This window comes from Gymnodraco acuticeps, unplaced genomic scaffold (genome assembly GCF_902827175.1).
Source record: "Gymnodraco acuticeps unplaced genomic scaffold, fGymAcu1.1, whole genome shotgun sequence".
Lineage (NCBI taxonomy): Eukaryota > Metazoa > Chordata > Actinopteri > Perciformes > Bathydraconidae > Gymnodraco > Gymnodraco acuticeps.
The window spans coordinates 1,090,557-1,117,600 of record NW_022991219.1 but is presented as its reverse complement, the minus strand read 5'-3'; the positions used below and the strand labels follow the sequence as shown (position 1 = coordinate 1,117,600).

The window sequence follows — 27,044 nt, the reverse complement described above, 5'->3', positions numbered from 1 at the left end:
TTTCGATGCTGAACAACGGCAACATGACAAAGTTTTAATTGGTCCCTCTTTAGAGAAGACCAGGAAATGATGGATACACGAATCATGTTAAAATATTAACAAATATTTAAGAAGTACAATATAAGACAAGCACAAGTTTCATTTGTGGGCCATATTCCATTATACTTTTTGAATTTGCTGAGGGCCGATTCAAAATGGTCCGCAAGCCGCATTTGGCCCCCAGGCCATAGTTTGGACACCCCTGCTCTAAATAACAATGATCATGCCACCAAACACAGATTAAAACTAAAGTAACAAACCTGTTTTGAAAATGTAAGAAGTAGAAAGTACAGGTATTTATGTTAAAAATGTAAGAAATAAAATTAAAAAGTCGTCAGAAAATCATAATTATATAAGAAAAATGAAGTATTTGTACTCCACTACTTCCCACCTCTGTACATAAGCTCGTTAAAATCAACGACTTTAACATAATTAGTGGTAAAACTACAAGACTACAGCACGGTCGGCCAGTCTCTTCCTGCTTCTCTCTGCTTTCAACATTCCTGACAGGGCCAGGCAGCTGCTCCGACACACAATGGCTGACATGGCTGCAGTTTCCAATCACCACCTCCACTGGCATGCCCTCTGCCCTTCAGCGGGGCAGTATATATAGCCGGGGGAGATGAGTGGAAGGCCCCTGGCAGCCAAAATGAAGTCTCTGCTGTCTGTGTGCTGCGTGCTGTCTCTGCTGGCCCTGTCTGCTGCAGGTATGACTGAGTTTGGGTTAATATCTTATTTTTGTAATGATATTTTAGGGTTATAGTGCTGTGGGGTGCGTGTATGGAGTAACATAAGCAGGCATTGTGTGTGTGAAATATCCAGTGCAGTTGGATATCTGAATCTAGAAGTATTTGGTCTGTCTTTGAACACATCATAGCTTTGAGTTGATTTTAGAGGTCATAAATGAAGGAAAATAATATAAATAAGATATTTGATCAAATGAGTACAAATGTTCAATAATAAACAAAAGTGTCAGTGCAGTGCAGATCTCTGTATCAGGACAGAGGCGTGACACCAGCTGATGGAAACAGTCTGCTGGCTGCTCATTCTCTGCACTGACCAAGTGACTTGGACTCGCTACAAAGAGACACTCTCTGCTGTGGCCAAAGCAAAACCTGGCAGAAATGTTAAGTTTTCCCACTAGATCTATTTCAGTCTGACTGTCTGATCAAAGCATTTTGCATTCATGTGTACAACTCAGTCAACGCTCAAGAGAGGACTTTGGCATTTCAGTTGCTTGTTGTTTTACAAGCTTACCTATTATTCTACGTCATATCAATGAAAACATATTTGACCGTAGCAGATCGGATATTCACTAGTGATTCGTAATTTAGCCTATTACAATTGTTTCTCTGCTTGTTTCCACGTGTTTTAAAGAAGTGACTTGTCATACTTGGTAAAAGCTGAGGCAGAAAATACCCTTGTCTGTCCTTCTGCTGGTTCATTTTGGCCTCTGCAAGTTGCCGTAGTCAGGTGTCAGCAGTCAGTCAGACATAGTCACCAGATACCGTGGTCACCTCACTGATACGCATCTCTTTAAGACTCAGGAACAGAGGCGGAGTATTAGTCAACGGGCCCCTGGGTGCAGACATTCGGAAAGCCCCAACATCTTTCCTACATGGCAACAAGATTCCTAGGCAATATAGTTGTTTAGCCTCTGTTTATTGTTGTTTTGTGCCTCTTTGTAGTCCTTTTGTGCCTCTTTATAGTTATTCTGTGCCTCTTTAAAGTTGTTTAGGGTCTCTTCATAGTCGTTTTGTCCCCCTTTGTGTTTGTTTTGCCCCTTTTCAATTTTTTATATCTCTTAACAGCTATCAACCATTTCGTTAAAGTTGCTTCATGTTTCTTTTTTGGTCATTTTGAGTCTTTTCAAGGTTTGTGTCATTGAATTACATTTAGCAGGGGAAGGCCAGGGGGACCCTGACACTTTGGGGCCCTAGCTGGGCCTGGTAGTCACGTTCAGTAATCCATCCACGCTCAGGAATGCACTATTTACATCATGTACATACACACACACACACACACACACACACACACACACACACACACACACACACACACACACACACACACACACACACACACACACACACACACACACACACACACAGACTTACTGAGGTACACATGCCTGCAATTAAGAGGCAATCAAAAAGTCATAAATGAGAACAAATGAACTCTGTGTTTACAGCTAAAGTCAGTGATGCATTCAATGTCTTAATAAAGCCCCATCAGCCCCCGCTGTCTGCCTGCTGAGCTGCTAATCTGTCGTTCCAGTCAGCAGGCTCTGTGTCCGGGGGGATGTCCCTGATAAAAACAGGCATGAGAGAGCTCAGCTGAGGGCCCGTAGCTTTAGTAGCATCAGTTGGACTGTTTAAAGTAACATAATTAGGTAATCAAGCGCTATTAGAAATTGAATTGAATGTTAATGGATTGAAGTAGTGACAGAAGTGAATTGTCAACGCCTCGACGTGTGTGAGAGTGGGCATGTCTCAGAAAGTGTCACATTTGACAGGTTTATTAGCAAGGCAGTCAGAAATAGTGTGTACACTTAATCAATAGGAATACATGCTGAAATGGAGGAAATGTGTTTTTTGAGCCAGAAATGCTAAATCATTGCTGACTGTACGATGGTCTTTCCTAATGTTTTTGTTTTAGGCACTGATGTGTGAAAATTAGAATTGTGCACGTGTTTGAGCATATTAATCGTCCATTATTTGGGGTATCTTCATTATCCATAACTATGAGTGTGAAATCACCTGAAAGTCCGCCATGTTGCACTGCCATTTTTCTACTGTAGCGCAAAAAAGACAAACTAACTTTGGCTTTAGTGTGGGCCTTTTTTACATTTATCTCACTGTAGTTCGCCATTAAACTTCTAAAGGGAGGGGTAAGCAGCCTCACCGCTGGATGCTGCCAAATACACATCTTATCATTCCTCCTGGCTCTGAAGAGTTACACAGTAAGCAGGGTGCATGACATCAGAACTAGTGCTGATGCATTTATGTTCTTGCTCTTCAAAGAGATACCGAGTCACACACTGTCTCCCAGCGTTGCAGGGAATGTGAGCAATAGTGCAGCAGAGGTGCAGGCCAGCCTCATGACAATCACAGGGAGGAGAAGAGCGCAACACCCCCTGAAAATAGAAGGGTAATTATCCCTCCTTCTTTTCACCCTCTGACTCATTGTGGCTATTTCTATCTCTAAGATGAACCATGCAGAACCCAGGCACCTGTCCCACTCTGTCCCCACTACACTGCGCTCTGCCCAGGCAGCAACGTGAGGAACCACCAGAGAGGCACATTGCACTAAACTTTCACAGTGGTAGAAGTGGATAGATAAATGTTTTTGTAAGATAAGCATGCTCTGACTTTGATACTCCCACAATGTTAAGGATTAAGTTAGTGGCACATAAGTTATTGAACAGGATATGCATAATATTGATGGCTGAGGAAACTCAGGTTATCAATGGCAATCAATTTCAAACCAGCAATGATCATTGCTAACAAAGGATCAGATGGCTTTTTATAATGTCAAAGAGCACAATTCGACTAACTTAGAACCATCACCAAACTCTTTTCCTTAGCTCTAGCAAGCGTTTTAGTCAATTTTGGCTCATTGTTTTGATTTTGCAGTCGTAGCATGCACGTTTTCAGCAAATAAATAACTTTATGTTTACTTTGTCTGCCCAGCACTAATTGGCAGAGTTAAAAAACGAAAGAATTTTAGCAGTAAAAGAACTAGATATTTGGTTCAGGATTTTGCGGAGACCCATACTAGACTTTGATTTATAAGGGGGAAAGAAACAACATTCCAAATCAATGCTAAGGTTGCTCTGCTGCAATGATAAACTGCTTTCTTTAGCAAATATTAATTATGTGAACTTTATATTGGGATAATATGTCAATATAATGTTGATGTTAATATTATAGATTGTTTTGCTGTACCAAAGTAGTCAAAAAGACACATTGGTGCTCCTTAAAACACAACAAATGTTTCTGTCACTCTTACTAACTATGTTAACGTTACTTTATTTTAGCCATCACTGGTCACTACCACAGCAGAACATGATCCCTTCACCTAATCCATCTATTTCAAGGCATGCAGTGCAAAGAACAACCAGTACTCGCAGCTTGTATGATTTGAATGGCCTTGTTGTTACATTATTTATAATTTGTTTTACATATTATGTCCCATGCTCTTATCCTCATCAAGATGCATACATATCAGGCAATTGGATCAAAGCCAGAGAAAATCATCACAGATTACGTAAAGTAATGTCAATATAACTTTGGCAACCCATCTTCACCAACGCACTTTAGAATCTTGGCTGCTCTTCATGTAACAACGTGGAAGATTCTGTTGCACTATGTCTTTGGACAGCATCCAATCCTCCTTCATAGTTCGATCAGAAGAGCTACGAGGGAGGCAGGCTCGCACCTCAACCTCTGCCAGCGACAGCAAGGAAGACTGTCTCTTAAGATCAGCAGACCTTTAATCCCCATATGTCTGCAGAGCTGATTCATGTGTCATATGTTATTCTTTAGCTCTTGAAATCTTGATTTTGGGACTTCAACTCTCAACAATTATTAAAATTGTGAACACCAAAGTCCGGTGCCCAGCCGAGCACCGGACTTTGGTGTTACTTGAAGGTTTGAATGGGTTCATAATACAATAAACAGCTATAAGTAGATTCCGTAATTGGCTTTTGCTTAGACCTGGAATAGGACCATACTTTTGCTAAAAGTCAAGAACAAAATGTCTTTATCTACCCAGTTTGCTTGTAGCATAGATGCTTTAGGAACAAGAACTTGATGTTCTCTGTGCTCACTAACACTGGTAATTCCCTCAGAAGGCGATAAGCTAACAAAACTTCCAGAAGCTCAATGAGCATTACATCTTCCATCTTGCTTCAAATATAAATGAAGAAGCAGCTGATGCATGGTTTGGTGGTGTCCTCTTCAAGGCTTTACGCTGGTACTTTCACATCCACATTTAAAAAATAAAGCATCTGATAGCCATAGCCAAAAAAATATCAAAATATCTACATAATATCTGAATAATTAACTTAAAAAATAAAACATTGTGTTTTTGACTACCATGACCCTGGAACACATAGAAACATTGTTTATGTTTTTGAAATTTAAATGTGTTTTAATCACTATTCTCACACAGGTGTTTTCACTAGTTGCCTGATTAGACTGTAAGCGTGTACAAGCATCGCTTTTCTGAAACATCTCTCATTCGCCTTTTACTTGTGTTATACCTGTCAGGGCGGGACATCTTACACTGATACTTTCCTATTGGTTCAACGTTTGATCATGTCATATCTAGCATTACTCCACCATAGCTTCAACCTGACATATTAAAAATATATTAAAAATACCTGTGACTGTTTGGCACATCCTTCAAAGACTCAGGACTGTGGGTATATGTGTTGGTTGTCAGTACTTTAAACTTTCTTAGTTTAAGTACATGAAAATTAGACAATTTATTTACTGACATTTTTATTTTATTTAGTTTAATAACACCGCAACAAATGATAATGTGAAAGGAGGTCACTCGCAATGATGACCTAGATATTACGACCAAAATATGTAGCTACACTTTAGCTGCAGGCTTTTGTTAGCCTGACTGTAAAGTGAGTTGTTGTCCAGGTGCAACTTTACTGTTTTTGTTCACTCTCACCGCTCTCATAGGCCCTTTCTCATTTCTCTAACTCCCCTCCTCGACTCCCCTCCCTCGACTCCTATCCTCGAGACTTAGTCCCGCCCACAGGAGATGCGAGCCGAGGAGCCGAGGAGGGGAACCGAGGAGAGAGGAGGGGAAGCAGCAGGCGGTTAGAGAAATGAGAACTCCTCTCCCCTGAGCGGTCATTTTAAAGAGACGTCCATTAATGATGACAGGAGGCACAGCAGCCCTCTGTCTGATGTACAGATGTGTTCATGACCACTTATATATTTACTTTGATTCATTCACAGTGCGGTATAATGAGACAATAACAGGTTACAGATGCGGGGACACACACACTTACACACACACATATATATATAGGCCTATGTATATTTGTATATAAATATATACAATTTCAGAATCAAACAGAGCACTCTCATAATAACGTAACACTATCAGAGACTGGATATACCCCCCCGCCCCCCTCTCTCTGGTCGCTACAATGAGGAAAATAAATTACGGGCCAAAAGTTTTATTTACAAGTATTGAAAGTAAGCAGAGGACACCAAACCAACTGAGACCTGTCTGTCCGCTGCATCTGCACACACTGTACCACACGCACCTACAACACGCACACGCACCTACAGCTAACAGCCTAACAGCCGTTGTGTATTTTATTATGTGAAGCACTAAATGATTTTAGAAAAATATCGACTCTTTGCTTGTAGATATCTACTAAACTAAAGCAAAGAAAGAGAGTAGGCCTGTTATACTGAGTGATATATATTTTACACACTGCTCTGCTTTCTGCATGGACCTCACAGCTGTTCTCTCTGGAAACATCGCGTCGCGATGAGAGCAGTTAATAAAATAATATCCAGGGGATGCATGCAGAGCTGTCATTGGCTGAGATAAGTCCGGCCGTGCGTCACGACTCTTTGAAACATCTCTGTTCCCGGAAATGCATCCACGAAGGAGCCGTGGAGGACCCATCAGTGTATCCTCGGTTATAGCTCCTCCAGAGAGCCTCCTCGACGCTCGATCCTCGGTCCTCGAAGTGCATTTAGATAAATGAGATGTCCTTCAACATGGCGCGCTGAAATTCATTTCCGGGTCACTACCGGAGGACCGAGGAGTCGAGGAGGGGGATTTGATTAAATGAGAAAGGGCCATGGTGTCAATTCGCCCTCAGGAGGCAGCATACAGATACATATACAGAAATACAGATATCAGTATTCTGAGGCTCTGAGCCCCATTTATTTTCCTCACAGACGGCAACAAAAGTCAGAAATTATACGATTTAAAATAAAAGCAATAATTGTGGCTTGATATTGGCTGCATCTCACTTCGGTTAAATAGATTCCTTGCGCCCCTCACTTGCGTCGTTTCCCTGTGACTAGTCCCTCCCACAAGGGAAGCATGGAGAGACGCAAGGAAACCACGAGAAGCAGGGAAATTAGCAATGGGACGTCCTTTCCTCCGGAGCGTCACGTGAAGTGACGTCCGTTTGTGATGACGCTGCACAGCTGATCGTCTGACAGCAGCTCTGTCCCCGTTATTTCCACACACACCCCCGCCTCTGTTAGTACCAGGTTAGTACACATTTACTGACACAAACATTTGTATCATCTGTTGTAGACCCAAATAAATACAATTAAATAAGAACTCTTTCTCAAAAAAGATAAACGCCATTCTTAAAATGTATAAACGAACATTAGTTGGATTAATATTGATTAGAGTGCACAATAGAAATAAAATAATTGAGAGAAGAAAAAGAGATATGTTATCTATCAAAACCCAGTTAGATTAACATTAATTGGATTGCACACTTTGTTTTTTTGTTTGGATATGTAGCAAATTAACATTTTAATAGCACTTAATGACAGACTGAATGGAAATGACAATAAATGAAAATGTAAAACGAAAAAAGCGATCATGAAAATGTTTCCAAAAAATGAATAAAATGATTTTTGACCACTTTGTTGTTCAGATATATCACATATTTGTAACTAAATAATACATTAATTGAAACAAAACACGGTATAAACTGAGGAGTGACTCCCGTGAGGTTCATGTGTTTTCTTCACTCCGCTGGGAAACTGCTCTCATGTCAAGAAGCATCAGATAAGTGCATGCACTGCCTCGTCCAATCAGTGAGCGATACACAGTAAGGGGGCGGGGCGAGTGTCTGAGGATTTCATCGAAGGATGGTCTGGTGGTTCCTCGGTTATAGCTCCTCTATTATCGCTCCTCGCTCCTCCGGCAAAAATAAGGCCATTGGGACGCTACTCAAGATGGCGCAGACAAATCAACTTCCGGTGAGACCGAGACCGAGGAGCGAGGAAATGAAAAATAAGAGAAGTGAGAAGGGCCCATTGAGTAAGAACATGTTTTTATGAACCACACAGCTTCCGGTCTTCCACGACCCTACCGGAGAAAAATACGTGCTGCAGGCACGCAACACATTACCAGTAGAAATACATTGCTTTTAAAATCGTAGGCTACTGTGCAACACGAAAAAAAGGGGAAAATCGTGTTGGTGAACACGAATCAATAGATTAAAAATCGTGTTGGTGAACACGAAATGCCATGAGACTGGGTTGGGCCTACACTACCCAGGGCTGCCAACACTCACGCATTGAGCGTGAGAGTCACGCAATTAACCCATATCTCACGCACTCACGCCACACTTGCCTTTCCTCACGCTAAGTTGTCGTCCAAAATAAATGTATATAAATATAGCCTACAAATAAAGTGAAGGAACAGCAAACCGAGCGGTCTACGAAATGAGAAATAAGGTCTTCTGGCTTAGTTCAGTAAAGTTGGAACGATATTGGGAGATTCTGATTTCACGGATCAATAACTCATGAACAAAACGTTATTCAGACACAGATGACGTCTCCTAAGTACCGTGGTAAGGTTGACAACGAACTACAATCACATTTTTTATCAAAAAAAGCCAATACGCGCCGTCCTCCGAGCTGGACACATTACATTGGTCTCTATCCGCAGCCGGAGAAGAAACGAGTGCTCAGGGACCGTCTGCAAAGTGCAACTCCGAAAAAAGTGAATACAATAATATTCAATCACTATTATACAGCTCATTACTACCAAACTCACTACACACATCAATAGTCTCCTGTGTGTCATACTACAGCAAGGAGTTTGGAAGAATATGCTTTTGAATAATTTTGGGGAATATTTATAATGTAAAATCTTCAATAAATATGGCATCATCTTAAATAACTTTATTATTAGGCTATATATTTCTACCAAACTCACTATTTGCATTGTTGTTGTTAGCATCTGGTTAGCTAGCTGTGCTAACAGATAGAAGCTGTTTCTAAAACAAGGAAAGGGAAAGCTCTGTCCTTTCAGACTGAGAGAGATAACTACAGCTCAGTGAGGTAAGGGACTCTCTGTTTAGATAGTTCACTTTAGTCTAGTTATCTCAGTGGGTCTCAAACGTTTTGGTCACCATTTATGAGAATCAATGAAAAACAGTTATACTATATGACAATCTTCCCGGGGGAGCATGCCCCCCTAGAGGAGGTGAGGACCCCCCCCCCCCCCCCCCCCCCCACTTATAAAATAGCACTTTACCTCTGCTTACACCTATATGCCATTTTATATGCCATGAGCTGATTATCGAGCCTTCATTGTAAGAGTCGCGGGTACACTGTATGTAAGTATTCCACTGTAGCGCCCGGTAAATTAATGGGAAACAGTTTGTACATGTTCAATACATTTGTAACACTGTACACATGAACGTTTCCTTTTTCGGTTCACCAAAAAAAAATCTCACTCCAAGCTGAACTCAAATGTTGGCAGCCCTGACTACCTGCTCAGCACCTAACAGCTCGCAGCTCAGTTAGCGGCTAGTTTGTGAACATAACATTGCATTTAGCAACTAAAAGGACTTTCACAGCTAAAAGTCAGTGCATATTTAAATTACATTCAGCAGGTAACCTGGAACTCGACTTTAAATAAAATATTATTGTTATGCTCTAACTCCTAGTGTGCAAATTAAGTGCTATTGTCAGCAACTTCCTTAGCATTAGCCTGTTAGCTTGCGAAAGGAGTTGATCCTGAAACCTTACAAACGTGTATAACCCTGGACAGCTGCCTACAGCCATTAGTCTTTATCTTGCATGCTGCTGACCCCATCTTGTAACATGAACTGAACATACATTTAGCGGCCTCATATCACACGGTGTACCACTACGCGTCCCTCAGTCTCAAGTTATAATTAAACAGAGGTCACTGTAGTTGCATCTAATGTAGCCTACATGTAAGAATGTGGTGTAATAGAGAGGGAGTCCCCTGTTTTAGCTGTGATTGTTTTGAAGCCATGGCAACTATAATTTACTGTATGATTCTAAAGGATGGGGATGCCTGTTCGCCAGGATGTGACCTGTGTGTGCGAGCAGCTTGATGAGAAAAAGCACAAACCTATATTTGACTTTGATATTGAGGGAACTTTGTCTATATTGAATGACATACTTAGGGTGTGTTCACACCTAATAGTCCGCTCTCTGGTGCGCACCAGACCACAGTTTGTTACATTGTTTCATTTTTCAGAAGGTTCGGTTTGCGTTCACACGGGCAAAACTCAAACGGACTATAAACTTTAAACACAAGTCATGTGCTCGGAAATGCTGTTCAACCATTGGTCAGACATTAAGGGGGTAAAAACTCAAATCCCGGCAATTTCTAGCGGAGACTCCGCCATGGAGCATCGGCACTTTCGGCAGGTTATTCTCATGCTGCTGTTAGTCTGGAGATCAATACACACTAGCGGCCCGCGCATATGATTATATAATCAGACAACGTCAGTTAAAAAACATTATTACATGGCTTTGTTGAATACTCGATTCTGATTGGTCAATTCAAAACACGTGACACGTTTTTAATCCAGAACAGACAGACCGATGTCAAGGATTTATTGACCGTTGTTAAGGACGCTCACATCTGCACAAAGAAGTCCGTTCGATTTAACTGTATACAGTTTGGCTGAAACTAACTGACAAGACAAGAGCGACAAGAAAACAGCGGAGAAGTAACGGGCAGAAACCCTCCTTTTTACGCAGCGGCAGTGGCGGCGCCATAGATTTCCTCTAGGGGGTGCTGTGGGGTAGCTTGACGTTTCATAGAGGGTGCTCAAACATTTAGGGTTTCCCATTAATGCACCAGCACTACAGTTGAATTGTCTACTGCAACACTCCCCACACACACACACACACACACACACACACACACACACACACACACACACACACACACACACACACACACACACACACACACACACACACACACACACACACACACACACACACACACACACACACACACACACACACACACACACACACACACACAGTGCACCCGCGACTGTTACAATGAAGGCTCGATAATCAGCTCACGGCATATAGGCAGGGGTAAAGTGCTAGGGTCCTCACCTCCTCTAGGGGGGTCCGGGGGCATGCTCCCCCGGGAAGATTTGTTTTTAAATATTGAAGTTAAAAGCATCAATCTGGTGCACTTTGAGAGCAACATTAAGAGATCTATGGATACATCTCTCAATACCCATACGAAACAGAACTGTCAACAGATTTACTTTTTCTTTATAGATATTTTACAAATCACTCCCCTTTTAAAACAAACCGTTTGAGACCCACTGAGATAACTAGACTAAAGTTAACCATCTAAACACTGAGAGAGTCCTTTACTTCACCTGAGCTGAGGTTACCTGAGACTCTCCGTCTGACAGGAGAGAGTTCTCCCTCCACCTCGTTGTTGAAAAAGCTCCTTATATCCGTTAGCTTGGCTAGCTAGCACCAGATGCTAACCACTGTCACTACCCGATCTGCAGCTCTGCCCGATCTGCAGTGCGCATGTGCGAGATGGTCCACCATATTGGACAACTCCGGACGGCAACCCAAGATGGACACTTGACACAGTGGCTTTTAGCAAAGCTCAAAAATAAAACGAGAGAGAGATGAGTTATTGTTATTACAACGTGACTTCACTATTATTTAACAACTCTTTTTATGGGGTTCTTTTATTTGGGGTTAAGTACATTGTCAGAATAAGTGAGAAATGAATTTAACTTCTGTTAGACAGCTATATGCCATACGTTTTTGCACACATTCACAGTAAATATGTATTCAGTATGATAGCTGTCTAACAGAAGTTAAATCAATTTCTCACTTATTCTGACAATGTACTTAACCCCAAATAAACGAACCCAATAAAAAGAGTTGTTAAATAATAGTGAAGTCACGTTGTAATAACAATAACTCATCCCTCTCGAGTTTTCCTTTTTAGCTTTGCCAAAAGCCACTGTGTCAATGTTGTCCTATTTGGGTTGCCGTCCGGAGTTGTCCAATATGGCGGACCATCTCGCACATGCGCACTGCAGATCGGGCAGAGCTGCAGATCGAGTAGTGACAACCACAACGATCTCCGGTAGATACCCACTGGTGCGCGAGGCGAGCTCTCTCGCTCGCTCGCGCACGCACGCACGCACACAAAATGGCTCGTGCCACACACACACACACACACACACACACACACACACACACACACACACACACACACACAGAGAGCAGGGCTTGAATGAAACACAGAGACCCAGAAGTAAGCTACTTGTACTCACGAGGCCTATTATGTGCAGAATCCCTCTCGCTTTCAGTTGGTTTTGATTGAGTGTCCACACGTGGACGTTTAAGGATTAAAAACGATCAATTTTTCACTTTGCTGTTAGCAAATCATTTGCGCTCTAGCTAACAGGAAGTCACCCAAGTGTCACAAAGTAATTTAGTCTATGGGTAGGTCAAAAATCGAATGGGTGCTGGCCATTGGCCTAATCATATCACCTGTGTTGGCTTTATGTTTTTGGTCAAAAATGTGTTTGTTTCACATATGCATTGATGTAATCAATAATATTTCTAATTTAATTTAATAAAAATAATAATAATAATTAAAAAAAACAAAAAAAACCACATATTTCTTGGGGGTGCTTAGGGGGTGCTTTGGCAATCCTGGGGGGTGCTTCAGCCCCCCCTAGCTCCCCCCTGGCGCCGCCCCTGCGCAGCGGTCCAGACATAGACATCAGACGGCGACACATATTCAGTGTGCAGTTACTTTGGTATTAGGGCAGGGATATCTAGATACTTTCCAAGGTTTGACATAATGAATTGTGCTACTTTTAAAGGAAGCAACGATGTTTTCAAATCTGTAATCAAAAAGCTCCTCAAAAACGCTATCGAATCAGTTCCTGCCGTTGCTAAGTTAGTTCAAACAGTAACAACGGACTATTTTTCTTAGCGGATGCATGTCAATTTAAATCAATACATACAACTATTTTTTAAATCAATAAAATCATTTTCTAAATCCACAAAAGCATTTCAATTAATATTGGGAGTCATGTCGTTACTTTGTTGAGAATGTGGCAATGTAATAAGTGTTACATGAGACGTTCTGCAGAGGAGGGGCGTTTCACCGACGACAGGTGTTCTTACTTTTATGTAGCTGACGGAGAATTGTTACTTTACACGACACTGTTCAACACTTAATTCTGCTTCACTCTTTAACTAAACAACCGCGGAGGTCTTGAAAGACTCTTTCGCTAAAGATTTTTGAAGATATCCGCGTTCTTGTGACACGTAAATACTGCGCTTCCTATGTTTTGGTGCGGACTGCGTTCACACCAGCAATGAACCGCTCCAGAGTTCGCAAGCAAGCGCTCCGAGACCACCTATTTTAGCTGACCAGAGTCCGGTTGTTTAGTTCACTTAAGAGGTCTCGGACTGCGTTCACACCGACCCAAATGAACCGCACCAAGCGGCTAAACGCACCAGGGTTCGATTCAACCGGACTATACAAGGTAGGTGTGAACGCACCCTTAATGTATATGTATTCAAATATTGCCAATAGCGTTGCAGTTTTTTTATGGTTGAAATGAAAATAAAATTCAATTTTTGTGGAGAAACTCTGAATATAGTTATGTTTTGTTAATAAACCATTACAACATTTTATATGAATATTTTCAACAAGTTTATATTTTAGCCTAGATCGGTTTTGGCCTTCATACAGGTCAAGCTTGAAACATCCAATAAAACAGACATTCATATACTTTTCCTTCCTCCCTTTTAATGAGATTATGTTTGCAATATCAACATATATTTCACATTAAGAATGTATAGAGGGGACCTTACAGTCACCAGTGTTTTGGGAGTCAGTCAAAAGCAGCATTGTGACACAGAAATGGCCCCGGAAAACGATATTAAATATAAAAAATTAATACGTCATATATGTATAAAATGGAAATGAATACATTATTATGTTCCAAGCCACCCTGCCCACACAGCACTCTTCTTTTAGATCCGCCAAACAACTGTCTGCCGCAACTGTCCATCGTACGTCTGCTTCAAATAGTCCCCGCTTTAGAGTCACCATTCAAGGAGCTGAAATGTGAGTCTTAAATCTAGGAGGTGCTGGATATCTGATCTGCTCTGTTCTTGCAGTGACTGAGCACACTGGTCAAGCAGTGACGTAACACACAAAGGTGATCGACCTTCAGAGACTCAGCTGGTTTGCACGGTGCATCCTGATGGTCAGATTATTTCCAACGATAAAAAAAGCTCATAACATCAGAGATAAACTTTACATTTGAAATCCGAGATCTTATTTGTCTTGGTGCTGATTGAAGCGCACATTAAAATGTTTTCTCCTCTTGGGTCTCCTGGTAGGGTCCTCCGTCCACAATGAGGAGCCTCTGGTGCATCTGCAGCTCCAGCAGCCGGAGGGAGACCTCTTCTCCTGTGGATGTGACACAACAGAGGAGCACAGCAGCCAAAGCTCCTCCAATGACACCCCGGCCCCTGAGAGGGCCCTGTGCCAGCCCTGCACACCTCCATCAGCTGTAGATACTGAGGAAGAGCCAGCAGTAGCCTCAGAGCATGAAGAAGAGGAGGGGGAGGCAGCTCCTGTGGAGGAGGATGCTTCCAGAGAGGAGGTAACAAGTGATGGACAGGAAGAGGAAGTAGCATCTGAGGCTGCGGTTGAGGAGGAGGAAGAGGAAGAGGTAGCTGTTGAGGTTGCATCATCTGAAGTTGAGGAAGAGGAGGAGAACATTGAGGAAGGAGAGGAAGAAGGTGAACCTCAGGAGGAAGTTGCTGCTGAAGAAACAGTTGAGGAACCAGAAGACACACAGGATGAGACAGAAGCAGCCGCTGAGGAGGAGAGTGTGGAATCTCCTGAGGATGCAACTGAGGAGGGGGTTGCAGAGGCTGAACCAGAACCAGAACCAGCTGAGCTTCCTCAAACAGACTCAGACCTTGAAGAAACCGAGGCAGAAGTGATTGCAGAGCCTGAACCAGAACCAGAGGTGACTGCAGAGCCTGAACCAGAACCAGAGGAGGTTGCAGAGCCTGAACCAGAACCAGAAGTGATTGCAGAGCCTGAACCAGAACCTGAGGCAGTTGCAGAGCCTGAACCAGAACCAGAAGTGATTGCAGAGCCTGAACCGGAACCTGAGGCGGTTGCAGAGCCTGCACCAGAACCAGAAGTGATTGCAGAGCCTGAACCAGAACCAGAAGTGATTGCAGAGCCTGAACCGGAACCTGAGGCGGTTGCAGAGCCTGAACCAGAACCAGAAGTGATTGCAGAGCCTGAACCGGAACCAGAGGTGGTTGTAGAGCCAGAACCAGAAGTCATTTCAGAGCCTGAACCAGAACCAGAGGTTGTTGCAGAGCCTGCACCAGAAGTGATTGCAGAGCCTGAACCAGAACCAGAGGCGGTTGCAGAGCCTGAACCAGAACCAGAAGTGATTGCAGAGCCTGAACCAGAACCAGAGGCTCTTCCTGAAGTGGAGCCAGAGCCTATTGTGGAGGATGTCACACCAGAATCTGTTGAGGAGGCGGTGGAGGAGGCATCAGTGGATGCTGTTGAGGAAGTACCTGCTGTTGCCGAGGAGGTGACGGTGGAGGAGGTGACAGTGGAGGAAGTGACGGTCGAGGAGGTGACGGCGGAGGAGGTGACCGCAGAGAAGCCTGCACAGCTGAAAACCAAAGGTACACAAAGATAACACCATCTCGTTTTGTAGTATGTCATTAGTCTCTCTTTAATGTTACAGTTTAGGATCTCTCCTGTAATCTCAAAAGAAAAACTGTAACAGATTTGCAACTAAAGGGACTGGGTTATACAAGTTCTCTGAACTGTATGATGATTTATTTATGATTATCTTTGATAAAAGTTATTTTGAACCCTATTTACTAGGCTAACAAAAAAACGAATAGGCCATAGGCTTCCCTGTTGCAACAAACAGTGGCTAAATTGTTTTGAGAATCACAACGGCAATCAGAAATATATAAATTCAAATAACATTGGGGAATTCTGATAAAGTAATACCATTTAATTTTGTCCTTGCTGATTTAAAATTTAGCTAAACAGGAAGTTAGTCGAATTAGGGCTAACTAAGTATTAATAAGGGTAAATAATATCTGTTGCTCAATGACCTGACCCGTTCTACTGATAAATAATGTTATTTTATAAACCACAATTAACCTTTCTTTTAGGGCTCTGCCCAAAGGAGAGAATACTCAATACTAAATCAACCATTATTATCATTAAATATATGACAACGATGAATATAAATACATGTTGCAATAATATTTTTGGCCTTATCATCCACTTAAATCTTTGACACAAATCTACACCAACGTCTTGCCTTCATTCCGTCAGAGGGTCCGAGCAGTGACAAGTCGAGCAGCAGGGATCCTGTTGCAGTAAATCTGTCCCCATCCAGTCGGCACTTCTGTAATTAAGGGAGCACGCCATTGTCTGATGCCTGGGTGTTGATGACACCTGCTATGAAAGATGATGGCTGAGTCTTAAAAGAGTTTCCCATCTCTTAATTTGAACCCCTTCACCATCTCAATCATTGCACTTGTGTGAGAGTCATTGAAGGTTGTTTAATGAAAAGGGGTTTTATCTGTTAAGTTTTAAAGAATTATTGGCTGTGCAAAGTAATGTATTTCAAGTAGAGTAACAATTGTATTGATGTTTCAAGTTTAAGTTTGAGATGTCCAAACACAATTTTTGGGAAAATATTCTGTCATGGCCTGTATTTTGAAAGGAGGACATACATTTCAATACAAATAATTTACAGAGATAGAACCAATGTAACAAAAAAGAAAAAAGAAGCATCAATATACAATCTTAATCCTTAGCAGGTGATTAAGACACATTGCAACACTAAAACTATTTTCTCTTAAACAATTTGGATAATAGCTACAGGAAAAGAGAACAGCTGAGTAGAACATAGAAAAACAATCTTCGAAAACATTATATTATTACATTTAATTAACATTAAATGACAGCAAAGGTCTCTATATTATTCTCTCAGACATGCATAACCCTGACAATGACACTATGTGTAGCTGCAGAGGAATTAGCAACAACCTCTGGTACAGAAATACACAAACCTAAATAGCAGAGGAAAGGAATAGACAGCTGGATGACCACCAGCATGAATGACATAACAGTTGGCCTGCACTGTCCCTCACAACTCAGGAAACTGTTTACCCAGGGCGAGAATTTTGTTTGTAACCATGTCGGTAGCCAGGGGCTTTCGACCTTAACTGACAACCTGTTCCTCCAATCAGGGCGCGAGGCATCAGCCCGTAAACTGAGGGACCGCTCCCACATCGAGGACACACTGCGATTGGCTACTGAGGATCCCTCAGATGAGTTCTCAGGTGAGGAACAAAGACATCCTAAAGTTATAAATGTGAGACAATATGAGATTTGCAATTTCTCTGCCCACTCTTACTTGCACACACAAATGTACCCAGGTACTACATACACATGCATGCACACAGAGAAACCTACACTCTACTAATCAAAATGTTATAACTGCTGTGTTTCCCAATGTTTAAAATGTCTTTCGGAGGTTGCTGTAGAAAAGCCTGAAGCTCTGTATTGAAATAAAGAATGTTTACAGCTTTTTTCTCAATGAAAAACAACCCAGATGTGTCTGCATGTGAATGAAAGGAAGTTCGAGATAATTTGGGGGGATTTTCTACCGAAACTATTCTGAAAATTGCTTCATGATGTCTAGGTCCAGGGGCTGTGTGAGTGTGTGCACTATACGGATGTGTTTATGCTATGAGTGTACAGACACGTCTGGAAGCAGGTGATTAATCAGTGCAAATGTGTAACTCAAGATTCATTTCAGAGAGGCCAATGTGGCGCAGCAGAGCAGTCTTTCTAATCACCTCAGCTCCATTCAATAAACTTTATGAGGGCAATTCATCATACAATGCCAAAGGAACTGTTGTAATCAGTAATGGTAGCAAAGGCATTAATAATACTCTTGTCCGAAATGTCTTCTCACCATTACATCCCAACTATTACATCTCTCTCTCTCTCTCTCTCTCTCTCGTCTTCTACTCTCTCTCCATCTCTCTCATCTCTCCTCTCATCTCTCTCTCTCTCTCTCTCCTCTCTCTCTCTCTCTCCATCTCTCTCTCTCTCATCTCTCTCTCTCTCTCCTGCACTCTCTCTCTCCTCTCTCTCCCTCTCTCTCTCCTCTCCTTCTCTCCTCGTCTCTCTCGTCCTCTCCTCTCATCTCGTTCTCAGTGGTCCTCGGCGTTCGTCCTGCTGCTCTCATCGTCTTCTCTCTCTCTCTCTCTCTCTCTCTTAGCTGATATGAAGAAACTATTGAGCATCTACCACAATGCCATCAAGCCAATGGAGCAAGCCTTCAAGTACAACGAGCTCAGGCAGCATGAAGTCACAGGTAAACCAGCCTACACCTGCATCACAGCCTGTACAGAAGCATTTACAGTAGTTTGTCAGAATAGTAAAACATCACAAAATGTGAAGAAGATAACATTTTGCAAACATGTTACAACAGTCATCAAAAAACTGCTAGCTATCATAGTGGTATAATTAAAGTCAAACACAATAGCCATGGCTAGCTAGCTAACGTTTTAGCCATAGCATACAGTTACACCCTGTTACTGCTAAGTTTATGTCTCATAATTTAAACAACACAATTAACGAGATTGAAACTGGTTTTGGGGACCCAGTTAAGTATCCTCCATGAAATCCACATTTTCGGTGGTTAAAGAGCTAACAGTTGGCTAGGTATCAGTGTAACATAGCTAAAAACTAGCTCATGGACTCATGTACGTCTAAGTTGACACTTCAGAAGGTATTTTAACAGCACTCCAGTCCTTCCTGTATGACTTGCACTCAGGGACAGAGCAGTAAGAGGACATAATGTCAAGCGTAAAATGCTTTGCAACAAACCCAAGCATGGAAATCAAGATCGCAACCCTTTAATCAGGAACGTCGTGATCATCATTTTGAATTCACTCGTGAGATTTTAGTTTTTACAATACATGAAATGTCAACCAGGACCAACGTGGGTTAAGTATCTCGCACAAAGACATGTTGGCTGCAGGGTCTGGTGATTCAACCCCTGACCCTGTGATTGGTAGATGGGTTGCCCACTTATCATCTGAGCCGCAGCCACCAATAAGTGGTAAAATGGTCGTCTGACACTTGATCACTTCATTTACCAACAGTGTAATGTAAGAGAAAAACGTAGCCAACATTACTATCCAACAGAAAATCTACTAAGCACTCCTCGCAGTTTCGTTATCAGTTCACCGCACCATGGTTTGATAAACTGGAGTTGCACAGTGATGCACAAATAAAGTAATGATTAAGAAGAACTAGAGCCAGACTTTATTCAAACCAGGCGCGCGGAGAAGCACAATAAGGACTCTGTCTGCTGAAAATGAAAGAGAACGCTGTGTGGGCCAGACTTCCTACAAGTTTGTTCCATTGCACTTGAGGGCAGGAACATTATTTATACCAAGGAGCAGGATGAAGTCTTCAAACTGTGACATGTGACTCCGGGACCCCTTGTGGTGCAGAATGGAAAGACATGCAATGTCAGGGAATATTAATATTATAATAATAATTGAATATAAAGAAAATATTAGAAATCCACAATAATATCAAATAAGATGAGAAATAAAGTACATTTGTTAAAATAAGATTTAGGGGGAAATAGGGATCAAACAGAATACATACAGTAAGATGCATAACATAAGATGGGAAATAATAATAATAATTGTAATTTTTACGAAAAGCTAGATGTTGCTGCACATTTTTTATTAAGTAAATGTTGTTATGTTTACCCCTTTTCTCTAAACTCTTGTCTTTGTCACTCTGCAGACAGTGAGATCACCTCCAAGCCCATGGTTTTGTTCCTGGGACCGTGGAGTGTCGGCAAGTCCTCCATGATCAACTACCTTCTGGGTCTCCATGGTACTCCACAGGAGCTTTACACAGGTTCGCACTGATCCCACCTGATGCATTTGATACAGTCATATTCCTTTTATACCAATTGAAAACCAGAGTGTTGTTGAAAATCACTTAATCCTTATGTTGTGTTCGGGTCTCCCATGACCCGTTTCAAGTTAAAATTATATAATAACTACGCTCTATTTTTTTTTATCGGAACAAGGCTTCATGATATCCTCCACAACAGCTATATAAACACTACAAAACTGATTTTGACAATTTTAGCCAAGTCTGAGTGTGTATCATTTGGTGTTCGGGTCTGGGAAGACCCAGCAGAATTGTTGTGGGTCACTCGGGGTCAAATTTGGCACAATCAAGATTCATCTTTGACTTTAGACACCCCACCCCCTTCATTCACTGTAACAATAATTCTTCGCAACATGCACCTGGTCTCCCATCCCTCTGGCCCCCCTCCCTCCACGGGGAACTCAACCTTTCACAAAGAATATGTACACTAACACTTGAACTTGAACACACACATGCACGTGTGCAATATGTGGTGTAATGTGTTTTGGGGCCATAGAATATTGTACAGGATTGTACGGTTATGAATGCATAATAAGTTAGTTATGATGTAGTAACAATATTGGATGATTGTCTTTTATTTGTTGTGTTTTGGACTGAAATAAATTATGGGTCAAAATTGACCGGCGAACACCATGAATGGTAACAGCTTTCGAACACAACACAAGGGTTAAATTGAAGATTTGTTTGTATGAGAAAGAATGTGTTACACAATGTCACTTTGAGGTATATTGAACTGCTTATGAAGGGGTGAAATATGCAGGAAACAACATCCTTTTTAAACTAGAGGTAATACAAAATTGTTGTTTATATATATCACTATCCATCTGTTCCTCCAACAGCTAATAATAAGCTCAATGAATGTATTTATAGTAATGAAATATAAGCTATATATCTGTAGTTAGTGCTGAGGTGTAATTCAGTCCATCAATTATTTATTAGCGCATGTAAACGGCAACACATGCTATTTTTTGTGGAAAAATGACTAGATACCTACAAATGTAACCATCAAACCACTAAGAAAAAACGAACTTTTCAGTACAAATTCTATCAAATCCTCCCCCCCCCTTCTTCCTCCACCAGGCGCTGAGCCCACCACCTCAGAGTACACGGTCATAATGCACGGGGAGAAGTTCCGCTCCGTAGAGGGCATCGTCATGGCAGCAGACAGCTCTCGGTCCTTCTCACCTCTGGAGAAATTCGGCCAAGGCTTCCTGGAGCGGCTGGTCGGCATCGAGATGCCCCACAAGCTGCTGGAGAGGGTCACCTTCGTCGACACGCCCGGCGTCATTGAAAACCGCAAGCAGCAGGAGAGAGGTGACCATTAATGGAAATGTTTTGTACACCAAAGTTGCAGATAACCAAAGGACCTGTAGTCTGAGTGCCAATATCTGCAACATCAAACATTCAACAGTGATTACATGACACACAGAATCAATACAACCCACACACAGCCTGCAATCACATGTAAACACTTTATAGTTGTTGTGAGTCTCCTGGTGGTTTCTTGTTGTTTTTGTCTCTTTGTAGTCTTTTTGTATCCCTTTATATTTGTTTTATGTTCCTTTGAGGTAATTTTGGGTCTCTTTCTAGTTGGTACGTGTCTCTTTTAGTGTCATTTTGTACGTTTAGGGCACAGGGGCCCTTAAACTTTGGCCCCCCGGGCCTGTCAGTATTCCATCCATACTCAGGGATCTTTGCGTGCACTTCATGTGCTATTTTCTCAACCACAAATTCAGAAACCCATTGAGAAGTTGTTGCCTGTTATATTATAAAATAATTCACAATGCAAAGCAAATAACATAGGGTCAGTCTTGCTGCCATTCAAAGAGCCAAAACATTAATGTGTGCATTGTGTCTCCTCTCTCCCCTTTCCTCTTCCTCAGGTTACCCCTACAATGATGTGTGCCAGTGGTTCATCGATAGAGCGGATCTGATCTTCCAGGTGTTCGACCCCACCAAATTGGACGTGGGCGCGGAACTGGAGATGCTCTTCAAGCAGATGAAGGGCCGCGAGTCCCAGATTCGCCTCATCCTCAACAAGGCCGACAGTCTCTCCACCCAGAACCTGATGAGGGTGTACGGGGCTCTGTTCTGGAGCATGGCGCCGCTGATGAAAGTCACGGAGCCTCCTCGGGTGTACGTCAGCTCCTTCTGGCCTCAGGACTACGCTGCAGACACCAGCCGGGAGCTCTTCATGAAGGAGGAGACCTCTCTGCTGGAGGACCTCAACCAGGTCTGACTGCGTGACATGTTTTGTTTACAAAATTATACAAAACACAGCATGTTTTTTTGTACATGCTTCATTTAACACCAGCTTCATTCAACCTAAACTCTTTTAAATAAGGTCTCTGAGTTAGAAAACAGAGGTTATTTTAGCTTTTTTTAATATATATATATATATTTTGTTCTAGTAATTTTATATAAAAAAATAACAAATATGTTGGCTTACTTATAATGTAACCATACAACATTTCTTCAACTACCATTGCATAAATGAAAAAATGATACAAACAAATGTTTATTATTAAATCAGGGGTTGATTACAATAGTTAAATATACAATCGGCACGTATATTAATCTACAAGAATTAGTATTTATTATTACTGATGCTAAAATCATCGCTTCTCAGATTCGTGGGATTATAATAAATGGGCCTCAGATATTTAAACATTTTTGAATCCTTTATCCTGTCTTTGAGTGTGATTTTTTATTTTAAAAGTAAACATACAGAGAGACTTTCCAAAGCAACATCCTAATAGTTGGTCTTTATATAATCGTATGAATGCTAATCAAAAGCAAGCCAAATCATGGCTTACAAAACACTTCCAATAAGCATCTTGTCTGTTATTCATCATCTCTCTCCGTCTCTTCTGATTCCTCTCTCCTCCCTTACAGGTGATTGAGAATCAGATGGAGAACAAGATCGCTTTCATCCGTCAGCACGGCATCCGTGTGCGTATCCACGCCCTGCTGGTGGACCGCTACCTGCAGACCTTCAACGACAAGCTGGGATGGTTCAGTGACCCCTACGAGGTTTTCCAAGACATTGTCAGCGACCCCGACAAGTACTACATCTTCAAAACAATTCTGGCCAAAACCAACGTCAGCAAGTTTGACCTGCCCAACAAGGAGGCCTACCAGGACTTCTTCGGAGTGAACCCGGTGTCCGGCTTCAAGCAGCTCTCCTCCCACTGCAGCTGGAGCGGAGGCTGTCTGCTGGAGAAGCTGGAGAGGGCCATCTCACACGAGCTCCCCGCTCTGCTCAGCAGCGTCAGCAAGGCCGCAGACAAGCCTGCCCCAGTGAAGGCTGCACCCGCACCTCCACCCCCCCTCCCCGGCACCTGTGAGGGTCCCGGGTGTGAGGAGAAACCCAAGAACCGCTGGAGGAAGCAGTGAGATGTAGGAGAGGGGTGCAGGAGGAGGAACAGAGGAGGCAGGAACCAGAGGGTTTTCTGAAGTGATCCTCACTGCTGTGATTTTCAGAACTGGGTATAGGGAGACCATGTGGGGAGAGAGAAAGAGAATCAATGTGGGTCAGAATACTTCTTTCTGCCTGTTTTTACCTGGATGGAGTACCAAATAGATTATGACAGTTCAAATTCATTGTATACCGAAAGTTATACCCCAAGTGATTTTCACCTACTTTTCATCAACCATCTAGTGCACATTGTCCTGTAAGACACCTTCTGGTATTAAGATCAAATTAAGGTCAAAACTAAAAGTAAAAAGTGACATATTGTGGGAGTTTGGATGGAAATAAAAATAGTAAAAGAGGCCTCAAGTCAACTTTCCATCTGAAGCTATTGCTGTCTGCAAAATGTGAGGAATGTCTGCAGGAGAAACAAACTTCCCAATCATTACACCAGGAAAATCCCAGACCTCTATTTCCTTTGTTACCTTCCATGTTAATGAAATCTGAGAATGAATGTTTTTCTCACTGTTTTTAAGTTTGTACATTATTTATTCAAGTGTTCTCCTTCTAAAACAGATGCTGGTAGCGGTTGTCATTCACCAGTCATACAGTTGATGCTGCAACTCTTTTGTCTGCTGTGTTGTTTGCGAGGGCGGAAGATTGAGTTTCAACTGCTGTGTTTTTACAGTTAAACCAGGGTAGGTTATTACCGCTTCAGGAAGCTTATTTGTTTTCATAGGTGGGAGAATACAATAGAAAGAAGCTTGCTCTCGCAGTCGTTTATTGAGCAAACCCATGTTTAATCCCCACATTACTGCATACTGTACTGTTTTCTTTATTGTACTATTCTACGTTAATAGTAACATCTTTTATTTCAGCATTTCTCATTCATGAGACTGAATTGACTGAATACAACCATGGTGTCATTGAAGCGTAGCTTTTATTTTATTTGAGTTTGCATTTAATGCCTCTGCCCTCTGAATTGTTGCTAGTTTTACCTGAACGCGGCGGCATACCACACGGGCATTTCCTTTGAATATTGTAATCATTTTCTTTTTCTTTTAGGTCTGTTTGTAAAATTCCTTCTTTTGAGTAAACAACAACAAAAATGAATCTACGTGCTTGGATTTCTTTATTGAAGGTTACAAAGACATTACAGATTAAAGTATTTTCCATGGATACGATACATAATTCATATAATTTGGTTGTTCACTGCAAAATGCAACGAGAGGGGGCTTGGGAAATATGGGCCAATTGCAAAAGCAGCAACTCTCATCGTCACAACTTACAATCGATTTGAGAAACTACACCTTTGGAAATCAAATATTGCAGACTAATTTGTTCATAACAATAAACATGATTGAATGTGTAAAAGCTGGGAGAGCACACATCAGTCTACAACCACGATAAAATAAAATGCTGTTTTTCATTAGCTGCTGATAAATAATGTCCTGCAGTGACTGAAAACAGCCACAAGGAGGCGCCTACGTTCAATGTGTTGGACCCACAAACTGCTGAGTGAGTTGTAGAGGCAGACTGAATTATATTAGTGTTATTAATGCAGGGGAAATAGAAAGCAAAAGACTGTTCCTGGCTAAAAAACTTTATTGCAGCCACTTACGTTACAAATAAGTTGTGTGACTTGTTTCATTCATCCTGCCACATTAAAGGTGGGGTAGGTAATTCACTTCAAAAACACTTTTTGTTATATTCCATGGAATGCTCTTAACATAGCAATGAATACATTAATGCTTTGACAATAAATACATACAAATATTTCATCTGTGGAAGCCGTAGCACACAAACTTATCTCGTGCCCTCATTGGTCATGTGCGCGTTCTTGTGTGTTGGAGGAGGGGCTCTGTAAGGAACTCTGAAGGAAGGGGCACATTTTTTTGGCTGCGTACTTTCAAATTCTACCGCACTCGAGCTGGTTTCTCCATTCTTACCTACCCTACCTTTAATGCAAAAACATTTTTAATTTAGTACCAAACTAGAACATTGATCAGCACATACAACAATATAAAACGTTCCTTCTTCTTCCAAAACTATTCTATTAGCAATCATACTTCTGCAGAAGGGGGGCAAAACACATTATTACAGGAAAATAGATAGGCCTACAATAAATCAATATTTTTCTCTTGGTGGCTGGATCATAACTGTTGGTGTCAAATTCAATAAATATTCACAAATATTGTGACATCCTGTCCATTGCCAGACATTTATGTGTGTATTTACCATTTAAAGGTTGTGTTATGATTTCTGTAATTAAAATATCATCATTTGTTTGAAGTAAATCTAAGTATAATAAAGTAAACTGCAACATGTTAAGGTTTCATGAAATCCACGATACAGCTGGGAATAAAGCACCCAGGCTTTTCAAAAAGACCAAATTCAAGTCAAAGTCCTCACCCTGTACTAGGAGCAGAGTAAAGCCTAATTGACACGATATTCTTTAGCAGCGTGTCACTTCACTGGTAGTTCTCTGTCCTGCAGCTGAACCTGAGTTTATTTCAATGGCCAATACACAACACAATACCACATTACCCACCACAATGACCCAAACACTCACGTGAAGCAGGGCATGAACAAACATGCATATCAAATAAAAGTGTATGAATCTTATAATAACATCTGTTAGCTAAGCAGACAATGTTTCCAGATTAAAGCACAATGTTAACACAGACTTATCAGTGCTGCTTTAACTCTTCAAACAGGCCTCTTGTAAGCTCTCGAGCATAAGCACACACACACACACACACACACACACACACACACACACACACACACACACACACACACACACACACACACACACACATACACACACACACACACACACACACACACACAAACACAACACACACACACACACACACACACACACACACACAACACACACTCACTTACATGAAGCATAGAGTACTAGAGTCTTAAGTCTACCTGCTTTATTGGATTCAAAGTTTAAACATTATGGCTTCTTCAATGGAAGAGGACACACACACACACACACACTTCAGGGGACATTACATTGACTTACATGCATTTCCTGGAGACTTATCCTAACCTTAACCATAACCAACACATGCCTAACCCTAACCCTTACCCTTACCCTAATCCTAAACCTAAACCTAACCAAGTCTTCACCCTAAAATTAATGATTCCCCTCATGGGGACCTCCAATTTGTCCCCATAAGGGAGGCGAGTCCCCACACGTGACTGTGTAAACAGATTTAGGTCCCCACAAGTATAGTAATGCTACACACACACACACACACACACACACACACACACACACACACACACACACACACACACACACACACGTGCCTTGGACCTAAATAACAACACGTGTTTCCTCTGCACGATTTTCCTTGAATAACTTTTCCCCTGAATTCTCTTATTATACTTGGCATTGGGAAATTTAGCTTTTGACAAATGAACAAAACCCTGTTTCTTTCATTCTTGGATTTGCATGTGACAATGTCTAATGTCAATTCCACTA

At 41.7% G+C, this 27,044-nt stretch overlaps 1 protein-coding gene across 3 annotated transcripts; it reads left to right on the top strand.

Annotated features, from left to right (window-relative positions):
* The first annotated feature begins 671 nt into the window (after nt 1–671).
* LOC117561754 (sarcalumenin-like) lies at nt 672–24,652 on the top strand. 3 transcript variants are annotated; one of them, XR_004571425.1, is made up of 9 exons: nt 672–746; nt 14,469–15,791; nt 17,385–17,477; nt 18,425–18,520; nt 19,972–20,088; nt 21,208–21,441; nt 22,011–22,360; nt 23,023–23,646; nt 23,680–24,652. XR_004571425.1 is itself a non-coding variant. In XM_034239350.1 (9 exons), exons 1-9 carry the CDS (start codon nt 689–691, stop codon nt 23,521–23,523), a joined length of 2,742 nt encoding a protein of 913 aa, XP_034095241.1. In that variant the 5' UTR covers nt 672–688; the 3' UTR covers nt 23,524–24,652. The 3 variants fall into 3 exon arrangements, 2 of the variants coding, with proteins under 2 accessions (XP_034095241.1, XP_034095240.1); XM_034239350.1 differs by having other exon boundaries at nt 14,469–15,488; nt 15,519–15,791; nt 23,023–24,652; XM_034239349.1 differs by having other exon boundaries at nt 23,023–24,652.
* Nucleotides 24,653–27,044: the final 2,392 nt, after the last annotated feature.

Excerpts from the sequence above, each read along its gene's own strand:
- LOC117561754 (XM_034239349.1), top strand. The coding sequence starts at position 689 with ATGAAGTCTCTGCTGTCTGTGTGCTGCGTGCTGTCTCTGCTGGCCCTG. Across the intron at positions 17,478-18,424 it reads TCCCTCAGATGAGTTCTCAG|CTGATATGAAGAAACTATTG; the intron begins GTGAGGAACAAA and ends TCTCTCTCTTAG. Across the intron at positions 20,089-21,207 it reads TCCACAGGAGCTTTACACAG|GCGCTGAGCCCACCACCTCA; the intron begins GTTCGCACTGAT and ends TTCCTCCACCAG.